Source organism: Caloenas nicobarica, chromosome 18 (genome assembly GCF_036013445.1).
Source record: "Caloenas nicobarica isolate bCalNic1 chromosome 18, bCalNic1.hap1, whole genome shotgun sequence".
NCBI lineage: Eukaryota > Metazoa > Chordata > Aves > Columbiformes > Columbidae > Caloenas > Caloenas nicobarica.
This window is the reverse complement of record NC_088262.1, coordinates 5,620,533-5,646,027: the sequence shown is the minus strand read 5'-3', so window position 1 is coordinate 5,646,027 and position 25,495 is coordinate 5,620,533. Positions and strand designations below refer to the sequence as shown.

The window sequence follows — 25,495 nt, the reverse complement described above, 5'->3', positions numbered from 1 at the left end:
TGTTTGGAAATGGGCTTGAACTGAAAATGCCATTGGGCAGGTGTAGAGAGGTGGAAACAGTATTTCGAACCCTGTAAACATCAGACTATACAGCAACCAGTGTATGTACATTGCTTTCCAGAGCATTAAGTAAGTGTGTGTTAGTGTCATCAGGAAAAGAGTCATCCGTCAGAGCTAAGGACCAGGACTTTTCAGAGAGAATATCTGACGTCAGAGACAGAGCCTCCATCTCAGCTAGAGGGATCTAAAGGGAGAGACGATTAAGCATAAGAAACCAGGACACAAATCTTTAGGAAAAGAAATAAAAAAATTATCATAATCTAAATACTTCTAGACACTAAAGCAATATCCCTGCAGTGGGAGATTCATGCACATTGTTATCAGGGACAGAATGTTAAAGAAATGAAATATAACAAAGAAATTTAAAAAAAAAAAAAAAAAAAAGGAGTGAGACATTCATACTTAAATGCTTACCAGTGAGCTGGGAGAGAATTTAAAACCATACACTAATGCTAGCATTGTATTTGGTTGTTCTCCTGTCTAGATGAAGAAGCAAAAGTAACATTACTTTTATACTAAAGATATTTATCCTCTTGGCTATGATCAAATACAAGAGGCTTCCAGATCTCCCAACTCTCTCAAGTTGTTCCTACCCAATAACTGATCTGCTTGAGTCCCCAGAGATTCCCCGATAACAAAACAATTTTGCAGGTGGGGTATGGAGTGTGCCTTTCCCTGCACTCCGATGGGACTATAATTAACTATATATATAATTAACTATAATTAACTTCCTAACAGCTAAATGGGGACAGGGAGAAACTTAAGGCTTGATTCAAAGTCTGGAAAGGTCAGCGAGTGCCTTCCCGGTGACTTCAGTGGGGATTGGCCTGCGAGAGACCCCAGTGCCTGGGTAAGCACCAATAACTGTCCTATTAAAGAACCTCCTGCCCCCCAAATGCCACCCAGGCCTGTTCCCCAGCCCTGTCCCCAACAGGCTCCTGCAGCCCTGAGCAAACCCAGGTGAGTTGCTGCACTGCTGTACGATGCACCTTGCCCAAACGCATCCCCGCCGAAGGCACTCCAGAGATTGAGAAAGATCTTAATCAAAGCATTGATGAAGCTCTCTCCCTAGACACAGGGGTCTTTTGTGTAAGAAATGTGAAACGTCACTTCAGGTTTTGGAGAGAAAGGGGAAAAAGGGGGCTGCAGTGTCTCCCCCGGTGCCGCATTCCTGCTGCCAAGCACCAGCGGAGCGATGCTCGCCCTCCCCAAGGCTCCACCTCAGGTCCGTGTCTGATGCCTGTGACATTGGGGACAACATTTCATCAGGAAACCTCCAGACCTGGCTCACTTCGGCAGGGGCCGCCTGGTCCGGGCAAGTCCCAGGTGCTTCCTTTTCATTTCTTATTGCATTTTTTTTCCCCCCTATCCTCTATGCTTGAAAAGTCTTTCAACAGCAATATATCTTCCAAGAGAAACCACAGAGGCCCAGATCTGTTGCACTTAAGTTATCAGAGGGCTGGATTTTCTCACTCTTAGAAATGGCATCACTGGGGTGAACTAAAACCAGTGGTGAGTGAACCTTGAGAGGCTCCAAACTTCAGCCAAGATAAGCAAGAGGGTCGGGCTCCTCTCATCTAACCTTGGATTCGATATCTCCTCTAGCACAGCCGTCTGCTGGCAACGGATGAGAGAGATGCTTTGGAGGAGCTCCTGATTTCATACGAGGCTCCCCAAAAAAAGCATCGCCAGCTGCCAGCATAGGGCAGCGATCCCCAATGGGGACCCGGTGGCCGAAGCTGTGCCGGAGCATGGGGGACACCAGCAGCTCCTGCCCGATGGAGCAGCTCCGCCAAGAGCTGCTATTAATCAGGTTGCTTTCAGCAAGTCCCAGTGCTGCTCTAAATTTCCTGAGTTGCCTGAGAACATGACAAATGGTGTGAACGGAAAAGCCAAAATGTAAACAAAACATCACCCTCCTTCAGCCTCCCTTCTCCCAAAATTGAGTTTGAAGCCGTCAAAACATTTGGTTGGAAACATTCAACTGATTTATACAGGCTTTAATTAGAGGGGGGTGGGAAAATAAAATAGCTTAAATTCTAAAAGAAAAAGCCATTGCAAACTGGAATGCTATATTTTTTCATTACAAACATGTCAAAACAGAAGCATTTTTTTGCTGCAGCAGCACTTTCTGGTGAAAAACGTTGTGATAAAAAATTTTCAACCAGCTCTCACTGAGTCTCATACTGACCCTCTGCCTTCCCTGTCAAAGCTACCGTCTCTATTCTTCCTGCAATTCTTAGAGGCAACCACTTTCTATAGCTTAATAGACCTCAATCTGGAAAGCGATACGCAGCAATCCGAGGGAGACATGTTATCCCGCTATATAAAGCTCTGCAGTAGGATTTCATTTTACCTAAGCTTATTCCTTTCCTCTAATGAACCACCGAGTTGGATAATTTAGTGTGTCAGCGAGCTCATAAATAAGCACACTGATTTAACAAGAAAACTTCTGCTATTTTTAGCCAGAAAGGAAAAAACATCTAGATCAAGAAATATGGAATTTGCTCAATTCCAACTGCAGGAAAAAATAGGTATGTTTGAATTATTATTATGGTCATTGCAGTGATTTGGGAAAAATATTTGCTCTAAAGAATAACATGCTTGAGAAAGTAGGCATTTTATTCTAAGAAGTAAATGAACTAATTTTGAACAAGTATTACAGCCCTTGTTTGTGAAAGCACTGGAGCACACGATTACTTAAGTACATCATTAAGGGCTGCCTGACCGTCTAAATTCAGTTTAGATCAGAGATGAGGATCTAGTTTACAATGACCCACTTGCAAGAAGCCTCTTTAGGAAAATAATTCAAAACTGGATTTTCACGCAGTGTAAGTAGGCACAAAATGCAGAGATCGTTTTATGATCCCCAGCAGCTCATGCTCTGCTCTGGGCAAACCTCACATCATGAGGCATGTCCTGACATTGTACAGGTTAGGAGCAAAAAACCAAAAAACTCCACTGAAGGTTGAAAACGTAATTTTGTACATTTTTCCCTACAACACTCGTGAACAGTAAATCCCAATGAAAAACTTCTTACTGTGTTGAAGAGAGCAGCTCAGAGCTTGTACTTTTCCTCTTGCATTGATATACAACATCATAAACCAAGATATTATCTCAACTCCCACAGAAAAAGCCCAAATGACTTATGCTTCAAAATCCCTGTGACTACATTACATAAAGAACTTTAACTCTCTATTAAAGGTCTCAGTCAAATTGAGTTTGGATGGAGACTTTGCAGGAAATTAGGAATATTAACCTGGTTCTCAGAGTTGTAATATTCGGGAGCTGGGAGGGCATAATGATGGTACACAGAGCCTGACAGGTTGTCCATCAGCTTCAGCTCTCCTTCCAGAGATTCCTGGATCAGCAGGGATATGGTATCAAACAAGTGCCTTTCCTAGTAGGGGTGGTGTGGAGCGTGCAGAGAGAGAGAGCAAGCCAAAGAGAGGAAAAATTCAGGGACAGGGACAGAGAGAGAAAAGGACAGTGTATAAAACCCAACAAACAAGAGGGGGGGCGGGGAAAAAAAGAAAAAAAACAGGATAGAAGGAAGGGGGGTTGAGATGGGAACGTTCAGGGAGAATAGCAGTAACGGGGACAACGGGACAGGAGAGGAGAGAGAACAGTGCAGTAATATCACGGTGAGCAGTGACAGATTCTCAGACATTTCTAGAGACGAGGCCAACACCAACTGCCCCAGAACCATGGTGCTCCCAACTCAGGACCCTCCTTGGGGACAATTCTTGCCCTCAGCAAACACAGCCGGTTACTCCTGGGATCTAAGCATACAGCAGCATCTTGGTACTTGGTGCTGTGAACTTCTACAGGACACCACTGCTGTAAGGTTTCTACAACCACGATTCACATTTCTGAGCAAGACCTAATATCTGACACCTAAATCCATATCCAGAGCTCACATAAATTAAAATAACCTGACTTGAAGAGAAGCTGAGCATCCTGTCCATAAAAGCTGCAGATGCTTAGGACAGACACACGTCAGGTCACTAATTCACGTGCCAGACATGGGTTGAGGTGCCTCAGTCGTCCTGGCCGACTTCAAACCAGCTGGCCACAGCACAGACAATGGGAGGTGACACAGAGCAGGGTCTGGCTTTCGCAGGCAGCGTGGGAGCGGTTTAAGGGTTGCACCTTTCATGTAGGGAATGCCCACTACATACAATGAAATGAGGACCGTCGTTACAGTCAAACAGCACACAGTGCAGAAATCCTGGGGAACAGGCAAGCAGAAGAGCATGCTGAACATGTGTCGTTGCAGGGTCATGTCCTAGGGATTGTATTCCTCTGCTATCGTGCTCAAGCATCAGATTTTTCCTGAAGATTTTGGCTGGGAGAAAAAATAATTGAAATAAAATCTCCCGGGGGATTTTGAGGCCTCTGTTTGAGTGAAAGAGCAAGAAACACAGTCTGGAGATTATAATTAGAATAAGCGCCTTCCAAAGCCACCTTCAGAGAGGACAGTTTATGAGACTGAAGAGCTGCAGGTATCCTTCCCACTGACTTGTCTTGCAATTTCTCTCTTCGCCAGTGTGAGGACTAGTGCAGGACAACGGTGCTGAGGACAGTTTGCCAGTACTCTGCTGAACACGTACAACAACAGTTGGGACATGTTCTTTCTTCCTAGAGAACGTAATGAGCCTGGATTTCCCCATGTTGCCCTGAACTCCCTTTTCCTGTGCCAAAGAGCAGCTTTGGACTCCATCTCAGACGTCAGTGACTCCTAACGGCACCAGAAATTTCCAGTAGCTTAAGAACTGCAACAAAGCTTAAGCAGAGATTTACTCTTTTTCACCCTTGGACTAAAGATCATAAATGAGTTTTTCATGCATTAGAATACTCATTAGTCCACCCCAGGCAGAAGCCAAGATATGCTGTTGTGAAATCATGATGTAATAAAAGCTAATGAGGTCTGTGTAGAGTTTAACCCAAGTTGCAATCAGCTAAGGCTAAAAAAAAAGCTTTTTCTTGTATAATTCCTGTTCGGTTCCCTCCCAAAGGACCTGACCTCACCTCTCTCATTCCTCAAACTGAGTTTTCATCCAGAAACTCGTGCTTTAGAGAGACTTGTTGCAGCTCATAGCAGCTACCGCACTCCAGCCCTGCTCCTGGCTGGTGGGAGTTTTGCCACCAGTTCTGGTGAGCTCAGGTCTGAGCCTCCTCTGACTGATTCTGTTGTTAAAATAATCTTTTCTTACAAGCTTGATTGCGGGGATGGATTTTAAATTGAAGTTACATAAAACAAATTTAATACCTAAGCAAAGATTAGCCAAGTTTTATTCCTCTTTTATGTTGTGGTTTATGGTTTGCATTAGAAAAGCAAACACATCATGCTCATGATTTTGCTGTCACAAAGGACCTAGCCCAAACTCTGGATTAGAGCAAATTTGGAGCGAGCTCTGAACTGGGTGGCTTGGGCACATCTCCAGAACAAACTGCAAAGCTCTCTACCTCTGAACAGATGTGTCAAGGTGGTCTGGAGACCTGCCTGGGTCTCTTCCCTGGAGCATCGGTGCCCGCACCACGCAATGGCCACTCAGCAGACAGCGAGGAATACAAGCCCTAGACGTACGTACACCCACTCCTCCGTCACCGACTCGTGCATGTCTTCCGCCAGCAAATACGCAGGTCAAGCCCTCTTCACCCTCCAACCGAGATTCTCACCATAGGGTAAACTAATGAGAGCTGAGAATCCACCTTGATTTGCATGGGATTGGTACATCCTCGGGGGCTCTCAGGTCTCTCTCCACCGCTGCTTGTCCATGCAAAGATGTCTGAGGGGCTGTGTTGGCCAGGGGTGATTGTCTTCATCTCCATCTCCAGTTCTGCTTCGAGCTCTGCCTCCTCCTTTGCCTCCTTGTTGCTCTCCTCCAAGTGCTTCATGAGCACGGCGATCACCACGTTCACCAGGACAAACTGGGCCGTCAGCACGAAGGAGACGAAGTAGATGGGTGAAATGACGGTGTTGTAACAGGTGGACTCCTGGTCACAGTCTCGCAGCGTGTCCTGGAAAGAGAGGGGAAATGAGGAAGGGATGTGAAGAGGTTCCAGCATAGACCTCACTCTGCCGTCCGGTCATCTGGCTGCAATGGGTTCTCCTTTCATGAAGAAAACTGAGAGGATTCAGCAAATTTCATGTCTAAAACGGCAAAATACTTGCCAGCAAAACCTTACATTTTCTGCGTTAGTCACCACGAGCAGGCTTAGAAGAAATCGTTCTTGGGGTGTGTGACAACAGACATCGACACCCTGCTGCTCCCAAAGGAAAGGCTGTTTTATCAGGTTAGACACCAAACGCACAAGAGTGTGACAGATGGATCCAGGGCAAAGCAGGGTGCAGCTACAACCCGTCAGCAATCCCACTTGCAGACACTCTTTCCTCAAGTTCACACCCTGTCACTAAGACTTTGGCCACCTACCGCTCACCGTGGGCTACAAAGGGACAGAGAAGTGATTCCTTCGCACTAGCTTGCACCTTGTGCATTCGCAGACCTGATTTCTTCACAATAGCATCCCTTAAGGCTGTTTCCTAAGAGAGACTCTCAGAAACCTGGGTTTTCCCAGGAAAAAAACCCCACAAAGTAAACCCAACAACAATGATAATAGTAGCTGGAGATTTTTAAGTAAAACAATAAAACTAATGCACATTACTGAGCTGAACTCACGTTTTACCTGAGAGATGAGTCCCTTTATTTTTCCCCCTTCTTTTAAATTTGCTTTCTTAGGTTAAAAAAGGGAATATATGGAGTTTGCCAGGAGCCTGCAACCATAGGCACCACATTGTTGGGAGGAGGGAACAGAATTATTAGAGACTTTGCCCAGTGCATGAATGAGGACACCAGCTCACTGCAGGACGTGAGTGTCCTGGCTGAGCATTGTTACCATCCTGAAGCGGCGTGGATGGCTTATCATTAATTATTATTTATTAGAATAATTATTAATAACTAATAAGTATTAAGAATTATTAATTATTATCCTAATTATAGGCAATACTCCTTTTCCCTGCGTCTCTTACCTTCATTATCCCATTCCAGTTGTCTCCCGTGGATACTCGGAAGAGGGTCAGAAAGGCCATCCCAAAGTTTCGGAAGGTGGCGTGCCGTCCCAGCCCCTCGCAGGGGTGCGTGTCATCGCATTCTGGGGACCAAGCACGGCCGTGAGACCCCTGTGCACCCACCGTTCCCCCCTCCACCACCGGCACAGGGACACTCACCAAGGTCTCCAAATAGCTCCACTCCAAGAGCTGCAAAGATGAAAAACAACAACATGAAGAGAAGACCCAGATTCCCCACCTGGAAAGAGAAAAAGAAATAGGGGGGGAAAAAACACACAAAAAAAGAACGTTCATTGATCTTTTTGTTCCAGACCTGTTTCTTGCTGTATTCTTTAATCCAAAACTTAAGTTGCTTCAGGGGAAAAATGACCTCAATGTGAGGACTGTATCTCAGACTGAGCTTCGGAAGGGAAATGCGATTTTCTAATGACAGTAAAGATAAAATGATTAGCATTCCTCTGCGATAGGAAATGAGGTCTGGGCCAGAGGAGATCTGGTGTGATATGGCAGTGGGTTACCTGCGGCAGCGCTTGCATCACGGTGTCCAAGAGGGCTCTCATCCCTACAGCCATCTTCAGCAACTTCAACACTGCGGAAAACACGTTCGTAATATGGTAACGGCAGCGTTAGCAAACTCAGTCCCTCTCCCAAGAGCCACAGATTATAGGAAGAGAAATATGAAATCATGTCAAGTGTTCTCCATTAGCTGCTATAGTCCCAGGCCTTTTTACATTGCTCCTGGTTGCTTGGATACTATTAAAATCCCGTGAACAGCAGCATCACCTATCCTGAGACTTGGAGAAAGGGTCATCGTTCTGCCTGGCTTTTCCTTTCCCCACCTTATCTGTGTTGCACTCATCTCCTCCTTCCTCTGGTTATCGTGCGCAGTTACGGTCCCAGCCCTGGGGCTACTTTCCTACTTCCATACGTGATACCCCAAGGACCTGATCTACACATCTCTTCCAGAAGGTTGCATTTCCAATTAGAAGCTACATGTATTTTTAATTCTGAAAGGGATCCAATGCACAGGAAAAAGCACTTTTTTCCCCGCTTGAGACACAGCAGCATCTCATTTCTCCTCCAGTTCCTTCTTTGCTTAGATGATGGCTGTAATCATCGCAATTATACCTCAGAGCACAATGTTGCCCTTCAGGAGGGCCTGGGAGTATTTTATTAAGGGCCTGAGCACTCACATTTTACTCTTTCCCCATTTGGCCCTGAGAGCTTCCTGTTCTGAAAAATCAGGCCCCAAAGAAGTTGGCTTCCCAACTCGGGTACGTGTCATTACAAGTCTGAGGGGACAGACGGATGCAGAGTGACGAGGCATGCTTTGTCACCAAGTGGTGATGTAAAGCCCCACGGGAAATTAAATTCATTAGATGCTTGTCTTTCAAAGGCAACATCCTCGAGCTGGTGTTCTCTGATCCCTGTTAGAGACAACTTTGATTCGACTGGCATATTTGTTACAGGTACATCTCTGCGAGTTACAGCCACAGCTATTTCTCCTTTATTTGTAAGCGCTCAGCCTTCAAGTCCTCTCAAGACAGAAGCATATAGTCAGTCAGCTCAGTTTTTTGGCTCCTCACAAGTATTTTCCCCCATTGTTCTTTTATTTGTTTACAGCCTGTTGATGCCAGAACTATGCACATCACGATGGGGGTGTGCCCCAGGACCATTTCCCAACGCTTCACTCTCTCCTGGCGGGGACCCTGCACCTCAAACACAAGCCAACTCTGCTTTATTCATCTCACCTCGAGCAATCCTGAGAACCCTCATGATTCGGATAATAGTGGGGTTAATTGGTAGCGAAGCGTTCACCTCGATCTCTTCCAAAGTGATGCCCATGATAGACAGGAGCACGATTGCCAGATCTAATTGGTTCCATCTGGAGAAAACACAAAATGAAGTTTAACATCTACTAAGAATCTGGCAAGGAGAGGTAGCTTGTTTCACATGAATTCCAGTCATTTTGAGAGTTCTAGCACTCAAATGAATCTGCAGCATTTTTCCGAGGGTATTATACAAAAGCAGTTATGTTATGAAATCATTACAACTAATGCATCTCGTTAGAAAATCAGCCAGTTCCAAAGATATTCTTGACTGAAGGGAAAGAGAAACAAAAGCTGGGCAGTTTTTCTACCCAGAGGCTACAGACCTCAGGGGAGACGCTGCCGTATCTGTCCAGCCACTTCCAGACACGACATTCGTGGACCTCGGCACGAGATCTGCCCTAGAAAGAACCGGACCCTATGTCCAGTCCTTGCAACAAATATTATGTCGGGTGAAAAAAAGACTCCCGAGGATTTGTGCCAGGTTGGAGAGAGGCATGATCCCAGCATGGACAGCCAAAACATGGGGAGAGGGGTGGAACCACGCTCAGCTGCTAAACGAGTCATGTCAAGTCCTGCTCAGTGCCAGGGCTCTTGGTATTAACATTGAAGGAGGCAAAAATGAGAGGAGAAAGATTCACCAAGGATGTAAAAATCTGTATTTGTGAAGTAAGAGAGTGAAAAATCTAGAAAAAGCAGGATTTTCATCTGCTGTTCAGCATCTGCTTAAAAAGAGGTCCCTTTTCTCTTGCATTTCCACTCAAGACCAGATTGTGTCTCTTGGCATAAATGTTGTCACTTCACCAGGTCCTCTTGATTATATGGACATGCAAGTGGCATGAGAAGAGAACCAGCCTCTCGGTGTGAGACTTGCTCTTATTTTATCCACCCCAAGGGCCGAAGAGCCGCAATCACACTCCTTGGCGTGCCTGATCCTTTCTCCAACTCATATCCCAAGCCTCCACCGAGCCAGGTTTCAGTTTTCACACCAAGAAGCATTCAAACATGTCAGACTGACATCACCGGGAAGAGCATCGGGGTCCAGGACACTGAATTTGGGCACCTGTCCCCAGAAATGTGCTGCAGCCCCTGCAGTCAAGATGAAGCTTTTGTTACCTGTCTTGGAAGAAGCGACGAAACCCAAAGGCAATAAGCTTGAAAACAGACTCCAGGACAAAGATAACAGTAAAGATGTAATTGCAAATCTTCAGGGCTTCATCAAGAACCTGGGATGTGGACACAGGAGCAGGGTTAGACGCCAGCTCTGCTGAGGGGCTTTCTGCCTGCAAACCCGCCCTCTCCTCCTCTCACCAGCTACTCATTTCCCAGCTACAGATAAAAGGCTCCAACTGTGGGCTCTCTCCGATGACAAATGTCCCAGGGAAAAGTCCCAGCGCTTCAGAGAGTGCACAGGCTGCATTTCTGCCTGGCCCCAACCCAGCTGATTTACAGGGTGTTTCAAAAAGATGGACCCACTTTCAAAGGTACAGTGATTTCAAATAGGGTCTGGCTTTTTGAAACGCCCTGTAATTCACAGGAGGGGCTGACACAAACCCAAGGCACAACCCAAACCCCACACCAGTAACCCAGCCCCAGCTGGGATCTCTTGGGTGAGGGGTAAGAGCTGCTGCATTTGCAGGTGTCAGCAGCGCAAAACCCCTCGTGCTTTCAGCAGAAAGCTGAATTTCATCCCGCTTGCTCATTTGTTCATTGCTGCAAGAGCCGTGGGCTGGCTGGGATCACGCGAGCGCTGGCCAAATGGCTTCTTGGTGACAGCCTGTCGTTTACTCCTCACCTTGAGCTTTTGGCAAGGAGCAGGAGAGAGGGATGGCACGCCAGCAGGAACGAGTGCCTCGGGTTTTCCTCTGCCCACCCTTCCCTCTGCAGGTGTCCCAGCCTGGCCATTAACTACAGGTGCCTCCTGGCTGGGACGGCTCCTGCACAATCAGGCATTAAGCCACGTCAGAGATTATTTCATCCCAGAAGTCCAGCTTGTGGAGGAATGCTGTGGCAGCAGCATCCTGCGTGGCCTCCTAGGTAACATCCATCAAATGGATGTGCCCAGAGCACCATTAGGGATGTGAGAGATGGCAACAGAGTGCTCTCAGACAAAAAACCAAACCAAAACAAACCCAAAAAACCGAAAACCCATTGCTGATCCCTGAGCGGGAGAAATCAGTAGAGGGGGTTTTAAGCCACACACTCTGCCTTCATGCTACAGTTTAGCTTCAAGCACCCATGGATGAAAGCCACCTCACCTACCCAACAAGTGCAAGCCCAGCACCAAAGGAAGCTGTGGCTCTGAATGAGCCTCCCTGCCGTGCTGCAAGGGACCCGGGCTTTGCCAGCAAACACGCGTATTTATTTGGCAAAAGCAGGTTTTACCCAGCAACTCTTTGCTCAAAACACCTTTACGTGCACCACAGCCCTCCTCTCTGTGGGCAGCTGTAACATCTACATCTGGGATCTCATCCACAGGCCATCCCACCACCAACCCCTTTCAGCACCAACATGCTGAGCAATCATAAATTTGGATATAAAGTTCTCTGATATGCTTAACCTTTTAAATATCTGCAGGATCCCAGCCCTCAGCTACTCAGATAGTGATTTTGGGACCCTGATTCAGCACGTGCACAGCTCTCTGTGTGCTGTCATCTCAGCACAACCCAACCTTGAAGTTACTATCCAGATGCTGCATACCAGAGGCTTAGAGACAAAATGTTATTTTCCTGAAGAAAATTAAAACAAAAGTCTGCCCAACATTTTTATGATACAAGAGAAAATGTATCTGCAAAAGGACTGAGGTAAGACGCACGCCCTAGAGCGATTCCAATCCAGGCTCCTTAGCCAACAACCTTTTTCATCACCAAATTACTGAATCATTCAATGAGCCTTCCATGGTATTTAAAGGTGACCTGAACAGAAAAAAAAATAAATTGGGCTTGTGCCCTTTCACTTTTTGGCTTCTTTATGATAGGCTGGAGGCTATTTTTCCCCTTGCCTGCATGTCTTATTTGTTTGGGTTTTTTTACATTAGGTATTCAAGTCCTGTCTAGTCTTAAAGAATATTTCCCCCTATTGTGTGTTATATTTATTCATTCTGAAAGTGGCTAATAAAAATAAGTGCAAGTTATATGGCAAAGGCAGCTATTTCAATTTCATTCTTATGCATGAGAGACTTGACATCCCAGGACAGGCTGTTTTTATTTTCGGACTATGACAAAGACCCAGGAACTTAGCACACTAATATATTAAAATGTATTTTAAGGACCAGCACAGAATCCAGTGCCTTTGAAAACTGGGCCCTGTGGACACTGGGAATTTAGGAGAAACTTTGCAAAAACAAACATTTCACAATTTTTTTTTCCTTTTTTGCCCCCTTTTTTTTTTGGGTGGAAATCCTGAATCAAATGGAAGATTCCAATGATAATCTCATCTAGCAAACCAAACAAACCTGCTCCCTCCATCGTTTTTAAAGCAGCCCTTTTGCATTCAACTAGAAGGAAGAGGTGCAACAGGGTCCAGATCCCAAAAGCCATGGTTTGAGCTGGAAGATAGACAAAGGATGGGGCAAAGGGCCAGGTCGGGCAAGGTGAGCAGAGGGCCCGAGGTCTAACAGCAAAGTTGGCATTAACTCTGCCCATCAGCACATCCCACCACGGCCAAGCGTGTCGCCCAGCTCTGTCCCCATACCTTGGGCTGCTGGTAGTGCTCCATGGCCATGGTGATGACGTTGAGGCCGATCACGCCGGTGATGAACAGGTCCAGGTAGTGGCTGGTGCACATCTGGTGGATGAGGAGGCGGAATCGGGAGTAATCCGAATAGTAGGGCTTACACTGAGCTTCTGCAGCAGGGAGGAGGAGAGCGGAGAGGCACAGCAAGTCATTTCTCTGCGTCTTTCTGAAGTCAATGCACTCTCACTTTCCAACTCCAAAGATGATAAATTCTAGACCAATTATAGCAACATGCTGTCTTTTTTTAAAATTTATTCTCCCTTTTTTCTTGCTGGCATGTTACCATTTTAAATACACAGCAGGGCTCCTGTCATCTTATGTACGTTAAACATCTTCAGTGGGACATGCACTATACTCAGCCTTATGGCATCAGGGATGGGGTGAGCTGGGACTATTGTGCTGCTAAAGACTGTTTTCCCTGTAGGGAAATTTAAATTAAATTTAAATCTAAACAACATCTTTCGCTTATGCTGATTTTAAAGGATCTTAGAAGTCCCCAAAGTATCCAAAAGCTCAATTAATGGTCAGATACTGGGAACAGATTTTACTAACAATGGCTTAAATACACAGACCATTGAGTTAGCGGTGGTCTTTGAAAGAGAAGTAATTCAGTCATGTTATGTTCTTTGCAGTAAACTGCAGATAGAACAAAATTCAACACTTTGGCTGTCAGAGCCCTGAAAAATGGCCCATAAAAAATACCAAGGAAAACTGATCAGTCAGCCTTAGCGATTAGAAAATAATGATCCTCCATTTAGACAAGATTATCAAAATACAGATTTCACTGCTCGACTCGTTCCCATGTTCGGCTGCCTCAGGGATGACACATGCTCTTCAGACCTTGAACATTCCTAGAGATAAACTCATTTACTCACCTAATCTCTAATGGGGAAATGCCAAGGCTGAGTATATAATTCAGTACAATTTTCAAGAAGGCATTATAATGCAGATTGAAGCAGAAAGGACTGTCTTGAATATGTCAAAGTATAATATTACTCTCATAATTAGACGATCAACTGGTTATGAAAATTATTGAGCTGCAAGAATTACATGGCTTGATATTTAGTGCTGCTCAGCAAATGTACAGTTTGATACATTATTCCGAGCAAAAATTTCGGCAGAATGAAGCCACAAAGCACAGGTTTGGGTTGCCCTCAGGGAAAACTAATTTTAGAAGATTAAATTTTGCCTGGAAATAGAATTCACTTTGTCAATAGCCAATGACATTGCAATCAAACCCATAGATTTAATGGTTTCACGTGCTCCCTGCTTCATAACAGGATCGTGAAAAATCAGTTTTGTTTTTTCCCTAAAGACAGACCTTTCCCTTACAGCCCAGGGACCAGAGAGACAAATCACTCAGCGGTTTTATTCTGTAGGGGGTTGGAATGCCCAAAAATCTGCTTCAGTGTCATCAAATAAAAGGTGGTATTAATATTCACTTTCTGATCTGCAGTGTGCTTTAGGTGATCTGTACCTGAGTGCTAAAGCACGATATCGATGAAAAGGTCTATAAAATGAATTTTCATGCTGAATCTATTGAGTGCTTACAAAAAAGCATCCTGGTAGCTGCTGACTCACTCATAAGACTTTGTCAGATATCTCAGAATCTGCATAAATCTCCATAAAGTCAAGATATCTCGATCACATTATGCTAAATTATGAGTAGCAAATTAACTAAAATGTTTGAATACAATTAGGTTAGGAATGGGACCTATTTTTATGAACCAACTTATCATCTCAGAAAGAAACACCATCGTAATTGGATCACTTACTTCTTCTACATTTATGCATAATTCACATTCAAAAAGAAAAATGTCAATGTTTCTGCCTTTGCTTGCAGTGGATTTACTTGTGAATAATTACACTGGAATTCAAATTTTTCTTAGCTTTGATTGACAGGTAATTCCAAAGCCTACAGAATAGCACCGTCGCTGTTAGAACAGAGACAGGATTTAGAGAGAGGTTGTAAAATGTCCTCTGTGCAGGGCTCGTGCACCTGGATTAGCCACTGCATGACCTTGTAAGCAGGGTTGCCAGTTGTTCAGATATTTTCCAAGGTTTCTTCCCCTTCACATCCCCCCTCTCCCAAACGCCAAAGCTCCTTTCCACTTTTCCCAGTACATGCCCCAGCCAAACATCTCTGGATGCTGCTGTCACAGATGCGCTTGCAGCCTTAGAAAATCACCATTAGTAAATGTTTCACCCTTCCCCATTAGTGTTAAATAAGAGGGGGTTTGTCAACCCTGGTCATTATCCATGTCACCACTCGCTTCCCCGGTCGTCGCATGCTGGCCATGCAAGTTAGTGCAATAGAGAAACCACCGCGAGATGAACCACACAAGCTGGCATGCTGTCCGAGGACTATAGATAAATAGCTACTGTGTCTAGGCAGGCAGGGAACTTTCTGAACAGATAAACCTTTTTTTTTTTTTTTCTATTGTATAAATACCATTTATTTAACCCAACCTGCACAGCTCTGCAAAAAAGTCAGGTGTTGCTCATGTATAACCATCCAAGTGCAAAGCCCGTGCCACCTATCACACAGTATCGTTTCTAATTATTGCAGGAAAGATCTAAACAATACCAACATCTTGGGAAATACAGACATCTGTTAAACTCCGGGTGGTGAACTTCACAACTAACACAACACGACATTACTGTACTGTTACAATACACTGTGTCAAGAACAACAAGAGCTCTGGGTTAGTCTCGGTTATTACTGGAAAGGTTAACTTGGCTTCCCGGCACACATGGCGTTAAAGAAAAGAGGAGGAGAGCAAACAAACAAAAGAAGAATTGGCAGAATGAGAATGTGAAAAGATGGGGAAATACAGCAAAAGCCCACTATGAGACATCAGGCTGGTAAACAGGGTGTAAATCCAGCTGCTTCACTGTGGCCAGAGGCCAGGAGGGTGGGAGAGAGAGAAGTGGTTCAAATTTAGATATCGTTACACTGGAGAAAATCAGCTCAGACAGTGGAGCCTGAGCAATCTCCTCCTAACCCAGGCAGGAAGGAGATTTTACAGCTTGTAAAGTCCCACCTGCCTCTTCATCCTGAGTGATGGATATCTGAGGGGACAGTGCTGGCAAGGGGGCTCTGTGCCTGGCAGGAGGGCACTTGGCTTGTCACTTTTGTGATCCCTCAGTTCAAGTTGTTTCCCAAGCAGACATTCTGTGCTCATCTTGGCATCATCCCATGGGATTAATAATTGATCCCCTTGACAAGGGCTGGGAGGCAGAGCCCGGCAGCCCCAACCTCTGTCCTGGGGCCGCCAAACTCATCGTCATCCTTTCCTGCCTGTTTGGAGTGGCAGTGACCATGGCTGTTATGGGAGAAACATTTCCCATTCCTGCTCAACCTCTCCCTTTGCCCAGAGAGGTGGTGGATGCCCCATCCCTGGAGACATCCCAGGCCAGGCTGGACGGGGCTCTGAGCAACCTGAGCTGGTGCAGATGTCCCTGCTCATGGCAGGGGTTGGACTGGATGAGCTTTGAAGGTCCCTTCCAACCCAAACTACTCTAGGATTCTTTGGTGATCACAGCCCAGCTTTGGGGCATTAAACCCCAGGCTCTGTGGGAGATGGGGCCGAGGTCACTCTTTTCCTGTTAAATACATTTTCTTGGTGGGAATGGGGCTGGGCATGTGGCTCCGAAATATCTCCAGATAGCAGCTGCCTGCAAATATAGCCCTGTCAAGAGAGAAATTGCCACTTTCCCCGAGGTGGCTTTCAAGCCGGAGGTGCGTGGGCACGGGAAATTGGAATTCACGAGAGTGGGACAATTCCATTACCATCTCCTCCAGCTTCTTCCTTCTTCTATAATAACGGAATTAACTACTTTGCAGGTCTGAGTATATCTGGAGGACAGCAGCAAACCAGTGAGCAATGAGCCTGTGACGCAGCTGGATTTACAAACTATATCAAGAGTATTATTAGGTTAAAAAGTAGTTTGCACTGAAGGAATTTTTTGTTTTAAACACAGTGTTTTACTTGGCTTTCATTGTACTGAATGGACTTATTAAAAAAAAAAAAAGCAAAATGGAAAATGATAAATTATTTCCACCGAGAAGATTCCAGTTATGACAAAATGTAGACTCAGAAACAAAAAGGAAAAAAAATAAAATCATAATCTCACTAAGCACCAAGCAACAGCGCACACACACACACACACTACTCCATCTTATCTTCACAGAAAGAGAAAAGAAACCCTCTCTAAGTGAAGAGATGTGTGGAAGTTTTGGGGTCACAACTCCAGGTTTCGCGTTGAACCACAGGAGGCTCGACTACAGCACCCAGGACTGATTCCCTCATATCCCTCACAGTCAGGTTCAGAAATAAAACCTTTCTGTTCCCTCACACCGGTGCCTGGAGAGCAGCATGGTACATTTGCTACCGCTGGATCCAAAGAAAAGACAACAAAAGGAAACACAAAGCACAGACCTGACAATCGCACAGTTTTTAAAGGCAAAGTCTAAGAGTCTTTCTGAGCCTGCGCAGGACAACGGAGGGGTTTGGAATGAGTTCAGTGCCTTAAAAATAAAATAAACCTGCCTTGTTGTAGCTCTGTAGGACCAGAAAAAGAGTCACGACCAAATAAAAAGAAAAAAAATAAAGAGACCCCCAAACCCAGTGACAACACCCCCCTCATGCTGCCCTTTTCTGCGGGAGAGGACAGGAGGCCTACCAAGAAGAGCAAGAATAAAGGCAAAGAAATAAGAATACCAGGAATGGCAATGGGAAGGAGATTCAGGATTTATTAAAGCATGTTTTGATAATGTCCAACAAGGCCTTAGAAACATAAGGTAGGAACTTCTGTCTTCCCAAGTTGTCCTTGGCAGTGAAAGCTAATAGCCCTCACCTAGCAATTTTTATTTAATCAAAACTCCCAGCAATATGTGAGAGATGGATGGAGCTCTGCTCCCGTCTCAAGCAGTGGGAGCTTGTTCACAGGTGAGAGTTTTAATGGCACAATTTTCCTAGCATATTATTTTTGCCAAAAATTACAGCTATATTTGTTTCTATGTTAGCGTCTCTTTAATTATTCAGGCTAATATTCTTAAGTTATGAATTAAACAAAATGCTTGCCAGATCAAAGCTGCTTCTAAAAATAAAAGGAGCAAGGGACAGATTTGCGGCCCTGAGTATCATCCTGGTGAGGGGGGACGGGAAAGGGAGATGCGAGCCAGCCCCGGTCGGGGTGCCCAGGTCAAACCCCAGCATCGTCAACCCAGCTGGTCCCCCCCTCCAGGACCTGGAAAAGCTTTGAGGTGGCATCTTTATTTCATTTAATTCACAAGATGCCTCATATGTTGAGTGACTCTCAATCAGTACAAAGAATTTACAAGCTGGGCAGCACAACGGCTAAACCCCACGTCCACCCTGACTCCGTTAAAGCACTGAAGCTCTGCACTATACTGAATTTTACCTTGCTGAAAAACTGCTGTGCCTCCCTGAAGCACAGTGTTTGTGGAGCAATGAGCAAGGGCTGGAGAAACAATGAAATAACCTCCCTAAGTGAGACTGCCTGCCTTCCAGAGACACTCCTGCAAATTAGTCAGAGACTCCTAAGTTGGTGGCGGGGAAGCTAGAGTAAATGATAAAGGACCCAATTCACAGTCCAGTCATTATTCTCGAACAAAAAACAAAAAAAGAAAAAAAAGGGGGAAATAAAAAAGCCATGAAGAGTCTGACAGTGTCTTAATGAAAACCAGAAAAAAATATTGAAAAACATAACATGACCAAGTGATAAATTAAAGGTTTGCAAGTGTCAGTCCTGAGGCGGGTCTGCAGACCTGCCGTTGGGAATGATGCGCGTGTGCCATGGAGGAAGCAAACGAGCTTTGCACCACACAGAGGGTTTAGTGGGATGCCTGGCAGCAGCGGTGGCCAGCATTAGTGACACAGCACTGCCATTCACGTGGGACGAAACGTGCCGACTTCCCAGTACCTTGCACTGCACTGGCTGAGCTCTCCATTAATACATCATCCAGCATTAGATCTAAAAGAACGAAACGGCATTAATGACCCGGCAGGACACACGGCAAGACTTCCCTTCCCCTTGAGAGGTCCCGGCGGCTCTCAGGCTCTCCATCGCCTCTACTGGGAACGTTTTCTTGTGGGATCCTCTCCTTGTGCCTCATGGAGGGTGGGCTCAGGCGAAAAAGGAAGAGCTCTTGTGCTTCTCCCATGTACACAGGTAGAAGCCCAAGAGATCCCTGAGAACTCCTTGGCTTGATGACGATGAAGGAGAAGACGCTTCTGAAGGATGGACTTTGTACATATCCTGCACCTTACAGCGACCGCTCCTGCATCTGCCTACATCTCACCCAGCTGGGATCTCACACGCTTGCCTGGTTTTCAGATGTCCCATTGGGTAAATGTTTTTGAAGAGTCTACAATCAAAAATGACTGTGCAACCAGTTAGATGTCTACGTCTGTCTGTGTCTGACATCCACAGTTTGATTTGGGCATCTGGCGACACTCAGGAAGCCCAGCTGAAAGAAGCCCCCATGCAGTTGCTGCTATAACTAAAGCCCTAGTCTTGGTATCATCTGCAAGTTTCCATCCTGCAGAACGAAGCTCAGAAACGACATCTGTTGCTTCCGAGGGCAAAGCTGGACACGGTCAATTAAAACCAAAGTTTCACTGAACATGAATTGGGAAAACTGTTCTGAAGTGATTTGGAGGGCTTCATGCTTTGCTCTTGAAAAGTTTTTATAGCTATTGAATACTCAGCAATATTTGATCCTCAGTGAAATATCTGTTTATTGCCTCTTTAATTAGGCATTTCATAGCACTGAATGAATAACTACATCTCTAAGGATGGTTTGTGATTCCTTCCCACTGGGAAATTGCCCAGACTTATGTCTTTTCTTCATCTAGTTCCTCTAGCATTACAAATAAGGTCATTAATAATAACTAAATATCTATTTTTCTTCTATAGAAATGTTTGCTTTTCAAAACCGCAACTTTAAATAGGGATCTTTCTATCCAGCCTTTAAAAGCATTTTCTAACTCATCAGCCTGAAACAGTGTTTGGGAACTTGAACAGACCAAAAGAGCTTTCTAGACATTTCCTTGATGTGAAAAACAAAGAAAATTCTTTCCATCTGTATCCCACTTAATTGAGAACAGTCTAACGTGTCCTCCACCACTCTTGAGGGAAGCCTCCAACTTTCCACTGACCATCACCAGGCTCTCAGCATCAACCAAAGTTTGATGTCCAGAGGCTGGTGTGATACATCCTGTTGGTTACAAAACCTGTGAAGTTCATGGGACTTGACCAAGGGGAAGTGCTGGGTAAGTGCTTTACTGAGAGAGGCTGAGATACCCTTGTGGTATATGGTTGCATGACTGAGCCTGTCACAGATATTAAACACCTCTTAGACTATTAAAAAAAAAAAAAAGACTTAATATACTTAATATTACCAGCTTTTGGAACAAGTGCCTGATCAGACAGCCTCTTAAACGGTACTGAAGTCTGTCAAAGATAGAGAAAAGCTGTGAACGGGGACATGGAGAGAGCAGCAGGCGCCTGCCCCAGGAGGGAGAGCATGAGGCCATGGACACGGAGAAGGTTCAGTCAGAAGAGAGAGCATGCAAGAAGAAGAGTACCTCCGACCTGTGTCCTCTGGCTGACTTATTCCTCCTTATTTAACCAAATTAAAAGAGAAAAAGACTAGAAGGAAAATGTCAGGTTGGAAGCTTTTAGCAGAGCTGAGGTCTAACCTCCCTTCACCTGTAAAGCCTTCTCCAGACAGGGCTGCAAGCTCGCGCATCCCATTTGGAGCTTGGTTCAATTTGCATCAGTGCTATTTTGTCTAGTTAGTTACTCTTCTCAACTGCCTTTTTTTTTTTTTCTTCTAATCTGTATTTCTCAAGCAAATGCATTGATATGTTTCTCTAAGGGGTTTTTAAGCATTACTAGAATGAGATGGCTCCATTATTTTATTACACTCTTGAATAGCAGTGGTGCTACTGTGCCAATAAATAAACCTGCTTGATAAATGGGACAGGTAACATCACTGTGGCATTACAAGGCTGTAATAAACCAAATAGTGAATCCAGCTATCAGCAACAGTGCTTATGACTCAGAAGATTTATGGTGCCATCCGGCACTGCTGATCTTTGCAGTTGTCACTATTTGTGTAACACTGAGCTCTGCTATCCAAGAAGCTGCAGGTCTGATTATTATTATATTTTAATTTAAATAACCTCCAACGGAAAGGTCATTGCAAATCATGCAGCCATTAAAAAGGCTTCCATGGCTCTTTGCTCAGCCTAAAACGACACTACTTCCTTCATGCAAATTTTATAGCTGGACATGCTTTGGGGAGAAGAATGATCACCAGACGTGAGGCAGGGAGGGGAGGGAGGAGGGGATTGTGTGGAAGGTCAAGCAGGACTCAGAAAGATGTGGAAAGACTACCGACCAGCCATCTGTTTCTCCTTACTCCTTCTCTTTTTCTCCAGCCGACGAAGCCTCTTCTCCTCCCGCCTCTTGGCTTCTTCCTCCTCCTGGTGCTGCCGACACTTGTGGAAATTCTCCACCACCACCCCCACAAACATGTTGAGGACGAAGAAGGCCACGATCAGCAGGAAGGAGATGAAGTAGAGGAGCATCCATGGATTGTAGTTCATGACTGGCTGCAATGCAGAGGAAGGCAAAGGTTAACTGAGCACCAAAAAAATAAAAAGGGACCAAATTGGTAGAGCTGCTCCATCCACAAAACCCATGGGTGGCCCTTTGAGGCAGCTCAGTGTGCTCTGCTCTTCCTGAACATTAGAGCCATCTAAAACGCTTTAACTGAATGTTCCCAAAACATAAAGCATGTTTAGGATGGAAAAACCACCTCTGTTCTGCCAACAGCAGGACAGTAGCATCCTTTGCAGCTGTTGTAAGTCCCTCACTGAAAGCCTGTACCTACACAAAGCACTTATTTTCTCCTGAAATGTCCAAGTTGCTTAAAAAGTCAACCCTTCTTTGATAGGTGCAGTTCTCCTACTTCTGGTTACACCAGTCATGTTGCAAAAACTGTAGGGAAAAGGCTAGATCCAAATCCAGACTTTCCACTCAGCTCCTTGTCACATCCCAGGACTTGGGCTAAACTGCTCCCTCAATCCCAACCCCCAATCCCCATTTGACTGCGGAGGCCAAGAGTATTTTATAAAACAAGAACCAACATGTACGACCTTTAACAACTCATTTCTTACAGCTCTGCCAGAGCACGTACCTGCTGGTCAACTCCCACAGCATCTAAGCCATCGTACATGATATCCACCCACCCATCCTTGGAGGCCAGAACAAAGAGGGACATCAGGGCCTAGAAATACACAGAAAAAAAAGTCAGACATATTTGCACTAAAGCTCTTCTACTTGTAGCATTTTATTCCTCTTGGCCCTTTCCTGTCTGAGGATGATCATTACCTGTCTGATAATGGGACACTTTGATGCCCGAGGTTTCTCCTGGCAGCAAAAACCTATCAATGTCCGTGCCTGGTTCAGCAATGAGCACTCATTCGGAAACCACAAAGCTGAAGACAAACAGAGCTTCATTTCCACCCTCCAGGTCTCTACCGCTCCCGACTAATTAGTCCTTACCAGGCTGCTAAAATAAAGCGGTGTTGCAGAGATGGTTGAAAGTGTCCGGCTCTATTAGACAAGCCCTTCTGCAAGATATATTTGGTTTGTTATGTAGCAGTGAAGCAATTAAGTACTCCACGAAGCCACATGTGCTTGTTCTGCTCCAAAAAGAAGTGTATGCCTGCTCGGAAACACTGCCTTTGGGATTTACAGAGACAGAATGCTGTGTATGTGAACTGAATATTTACTGTGACTGGTAGTGCCCTGTAAGAAAATCCCATGGGATAATAATGCACAGGTTTTAAGTCAAGGAGGTAAAGGAGCAAAGAAGCAGATTACCATTCTATTAATACCTGGCCGAGATTATCAAAATTATACTTGTGCCGGACCCATTTGTAGCTTGCTTCTGCACAATCCGATTTATTTGTGATGTTTCTGGTGTCCTCCCCTTGGCAGACAAAAAACTTGCCTTTGAAAAGCTGCAAAACACACAGAGAGGAAAGGTAAGGGTTTGGTGCGCAGGATTTCTCTGCAGATGATGGGCATTTCTCCTGGGATATTCTGCACAGCCCACGCAGACCAGAGAAGTTCAGGGAAATGGCCTCATTCGTGCAGATTATTGAGTGCAAGCAGCCTGTATAATAGGCAACTAATGAGCAAATGCATGATTTCACATCATTTAGGACGCCCACCTCGTGCATTAGGTTGTCTGGTTCAGTGATCTGAGACTGGCCTCAAGGCCTTTGCTTCTGGGTCACCAGCTCCAGTGGAGCCCCAACTAATAGCCCAGACCAGCTAATGGCTTCTCACCACACGTGGAATGTCTCCGGTGACTCTCAGCCCAGTTAACAATGCCGGTTTCAAGAATCACCGACAAATTAAGTGTAACAGGGACCCTCTGTCAGCAGAGAGAAGGTGACACTGAAGAGGGACAGTGATGGACTGAGCCCTGCTCTTACAGGTCACAAGGGGACACATTGAGAGGAGCCAGGCTCCTGCGAGTGACGTTGGGGTCTCACTGAATCAAGACTGGTGTCAGTCCAGCTCTGGTCTCTGGTCCTCAGTGCTGTTCTCCAGCCATCATTCGGCTCTGCAGTCTAGGCAGAGGTCTCTGAAATTATTCCTTGTGCAGCAGAGCTTAAGGAGTCAAGCCCAACTGATGCTAGGCAGCTTACTTCCTTTGGTGTAAGCCAGGAGAGATGCAACTCCTGGGGAGTCAGCTCCTGATTTACACCTGCACGAGGAACATGAGCTTCCACGCATTTAATTCTAGACCTGATGCTTCCCGCACCCAGAACACAGATTGGCAGGGGACGGTTACTGCTTCTGACAGGGTGATTGATGCTAGCAGGGCGGATGGTATCAAAGCCTGGGAGACATCCAACAAATCTGGTTTTATTTGCTGACAGAAACTATTGACATTACTGTTTTGGGGGGAAATGGCAGCCAGCTCGCCAGGCTCCTTAAAACACCACCTGGGTATCCAGAGAAAAGATGCTGATGGGTTTTGATCTGTTGTTCTAGACAAATATCAGTAGAAATAATAGCAAACGAGATAAACCCATGCATTACTCCATGGGTTTCCTTGAGAAATCAACAGCAGAAGCATGTTCTTGAGGCATGCAAAATTAATGACCACTCAACGCCGCCATAAAACTTCTGGATGCAAGAAAAGAAGTATTCCCTGATCTTTCCATGGAGAAACACTAGTTGTGGGTAAGGCAGACTGGGGAGATATAACCTTCACAGAGAAAAGTTTTAATTAAGCAGGAAGGTAAACAACTCTTTTTAATATATGGTTTATAAATATAACTTCTCCAGGAGCTGGACTATAATGCCACTCAGATGGGAGCAGTAACAGAGCTACTAACGGGGCTTGGAAATACAAAGCCCAATTTGCAAAAATGCTGATCCCCATCAGTGCTTCAGGTTTTAGCAGTTCTGAAAGTGAAAGACCCAATGTTTCCTACTATACTTGTTTTATGTGCTTCTTGTGTCTTATTAATGACTTTTCACATGTGGGCAAGCTCCACAACAAAAAACAGTCTTGCTAACAGGGAACACCATTAGAAAAGTGGACGTCTGGATTTAACAGCATCAAAAACCTCTAGCTTGATCCACAGTTTATATTTACATGGGAAAACCAATGGTAACCTTGAGAGATCATCTTTTTATAGAAAACAGCTATCGCTCTCATCTTACACCTAATTAGACATAAATATTAACTGAGAATTTTCATCCTGAATACAGGATCAGTCTTGCTTGTATCTACCGCTTGAGCACATCCATAGTCATGACAATTTAACATAAAACTGCAAGTCACCAGGGAAAACAATCACAATTAGCAGGGAGGAAATTCAAAGAGCATATTGCAAGTTTTGCCGTTTGGCATAAATTTTCCTGTGTCTGAGTTTTATATTGTTTTACGGGATGTGCTTAGTTTTATGAATCTGTTTAGTATAATGGATGGATGTTGTTGTATGGTAATGCTAAACCAATCTAGCTGCTGAGGTGGTTATGGATGGCACGATTTTCTTCTCTGTTTATTTTCAATGATGCATTTATTATTTAAACAGTACATTATTGTAAAATATTATATAAGACACCTTTCCAAAACAAAGCCAAACAGACCTGCTTCCCAAAGCTGGCTGTGACAGATCGAACAAAGTTCAGAAAGGAATAAGTGTTATGTCAGAATATTTATATGAAACAATCTTTTCTTCTCAGGTAATGAGAAACCAGTTGCTTCAGAAACTGCCACTTTTTCTCTGGGTTCCTGCACTCCTGGGACTGAGGGTATTGCCAGCAGAGCTGGCTGGAAGCAGACTCAGAAAGCTCTGGTTCTGCAAGCTTTCAGTTATACAAACTATCAGAATCTGGATGAATCTCCAGGTCAAGGTCTCTCTGGAGTTTACAAACCAACAATTTCAGCTCTGAGAGTTTCTATTTCCCCATTGGTTTATACCTAGAAAAAAGGTGGAGGAGAGATGTCCCCACGTTATCTCCCAGCCAGAACAGGAATGGGATTTAAATGTTTCCCAGAGCAGAGCTTTTCTGGTGGTAAATGTCATGTTTTAGACCTGACCCTTCTCTGGTGTGGCTGGGGGAGAAAGTGAAGAAATATCTTTATTCACATCCCGCTGCAGGTAGAAGTCGTCGTGGTGGAAAGAAATCCCATTCTGTGCCTTTGAGGGGGTCATGACATTGGCTTTCA

General features: G+C 44.9%; 1 protein-coding gene across 1 annotated transcript in view; it reads right to left on the bottom strand.

Moving 5' to 3' along the window:
* Positions 1–25,495, bottom strand: part of CACNA1G (calcium voltage-gated channel subunit alpha1 G) — a 139,757-nt gene that overhangs the window by 10,936 nt on the left and 103,326 nt on the right. The window contains exons 23-35 of the mRNA XM_065648103.1: positions 22,635–22,760; positions 21,932–22,021; positions 21,152–21,344; positions 18,646–18,696; positions 12,655–12,806; positions 10,078–10,187; positions 8,884–9,017; positions 7,651–7,721; positions 7,292–7,370; positions 7,094–7,215; positions 5,743–6,084; positions 3,320–3,460; positions 110–244 (exon numbers count right to left, since the gene is read on the bottom strand). Coding sequence (XP_065504175.1) covers positions 110–244; positions 3,320–3,460; positions 5,743–6,084; positions 7,094–7,215; positions 7,292–7,370; positions 7,651–7,721; positions 8,884–9,017; positions 10,078–10,187; positions 12,655–12,806; positions 18,646–18,696; positions 21,152–21,344; positions 21,932–22,021; positions 22,635–22,760 — 1,746 coding nt within the window. The remainder of the gene's footprint in view (positions 1–109; positions 245–3,319; positions 3,461–5,742; positions 6,085–7,093; positions 7,216–7,291; positions 7,371–7,650; positions 7,722–8,883; positions 9,018–10,077; positions 10,188–12,654; positions 12,807–18,645; positions 18,697–21,151; positions 21,345–21,931; positions 22,022–22,634; positions 22,761–25,495) is intronic.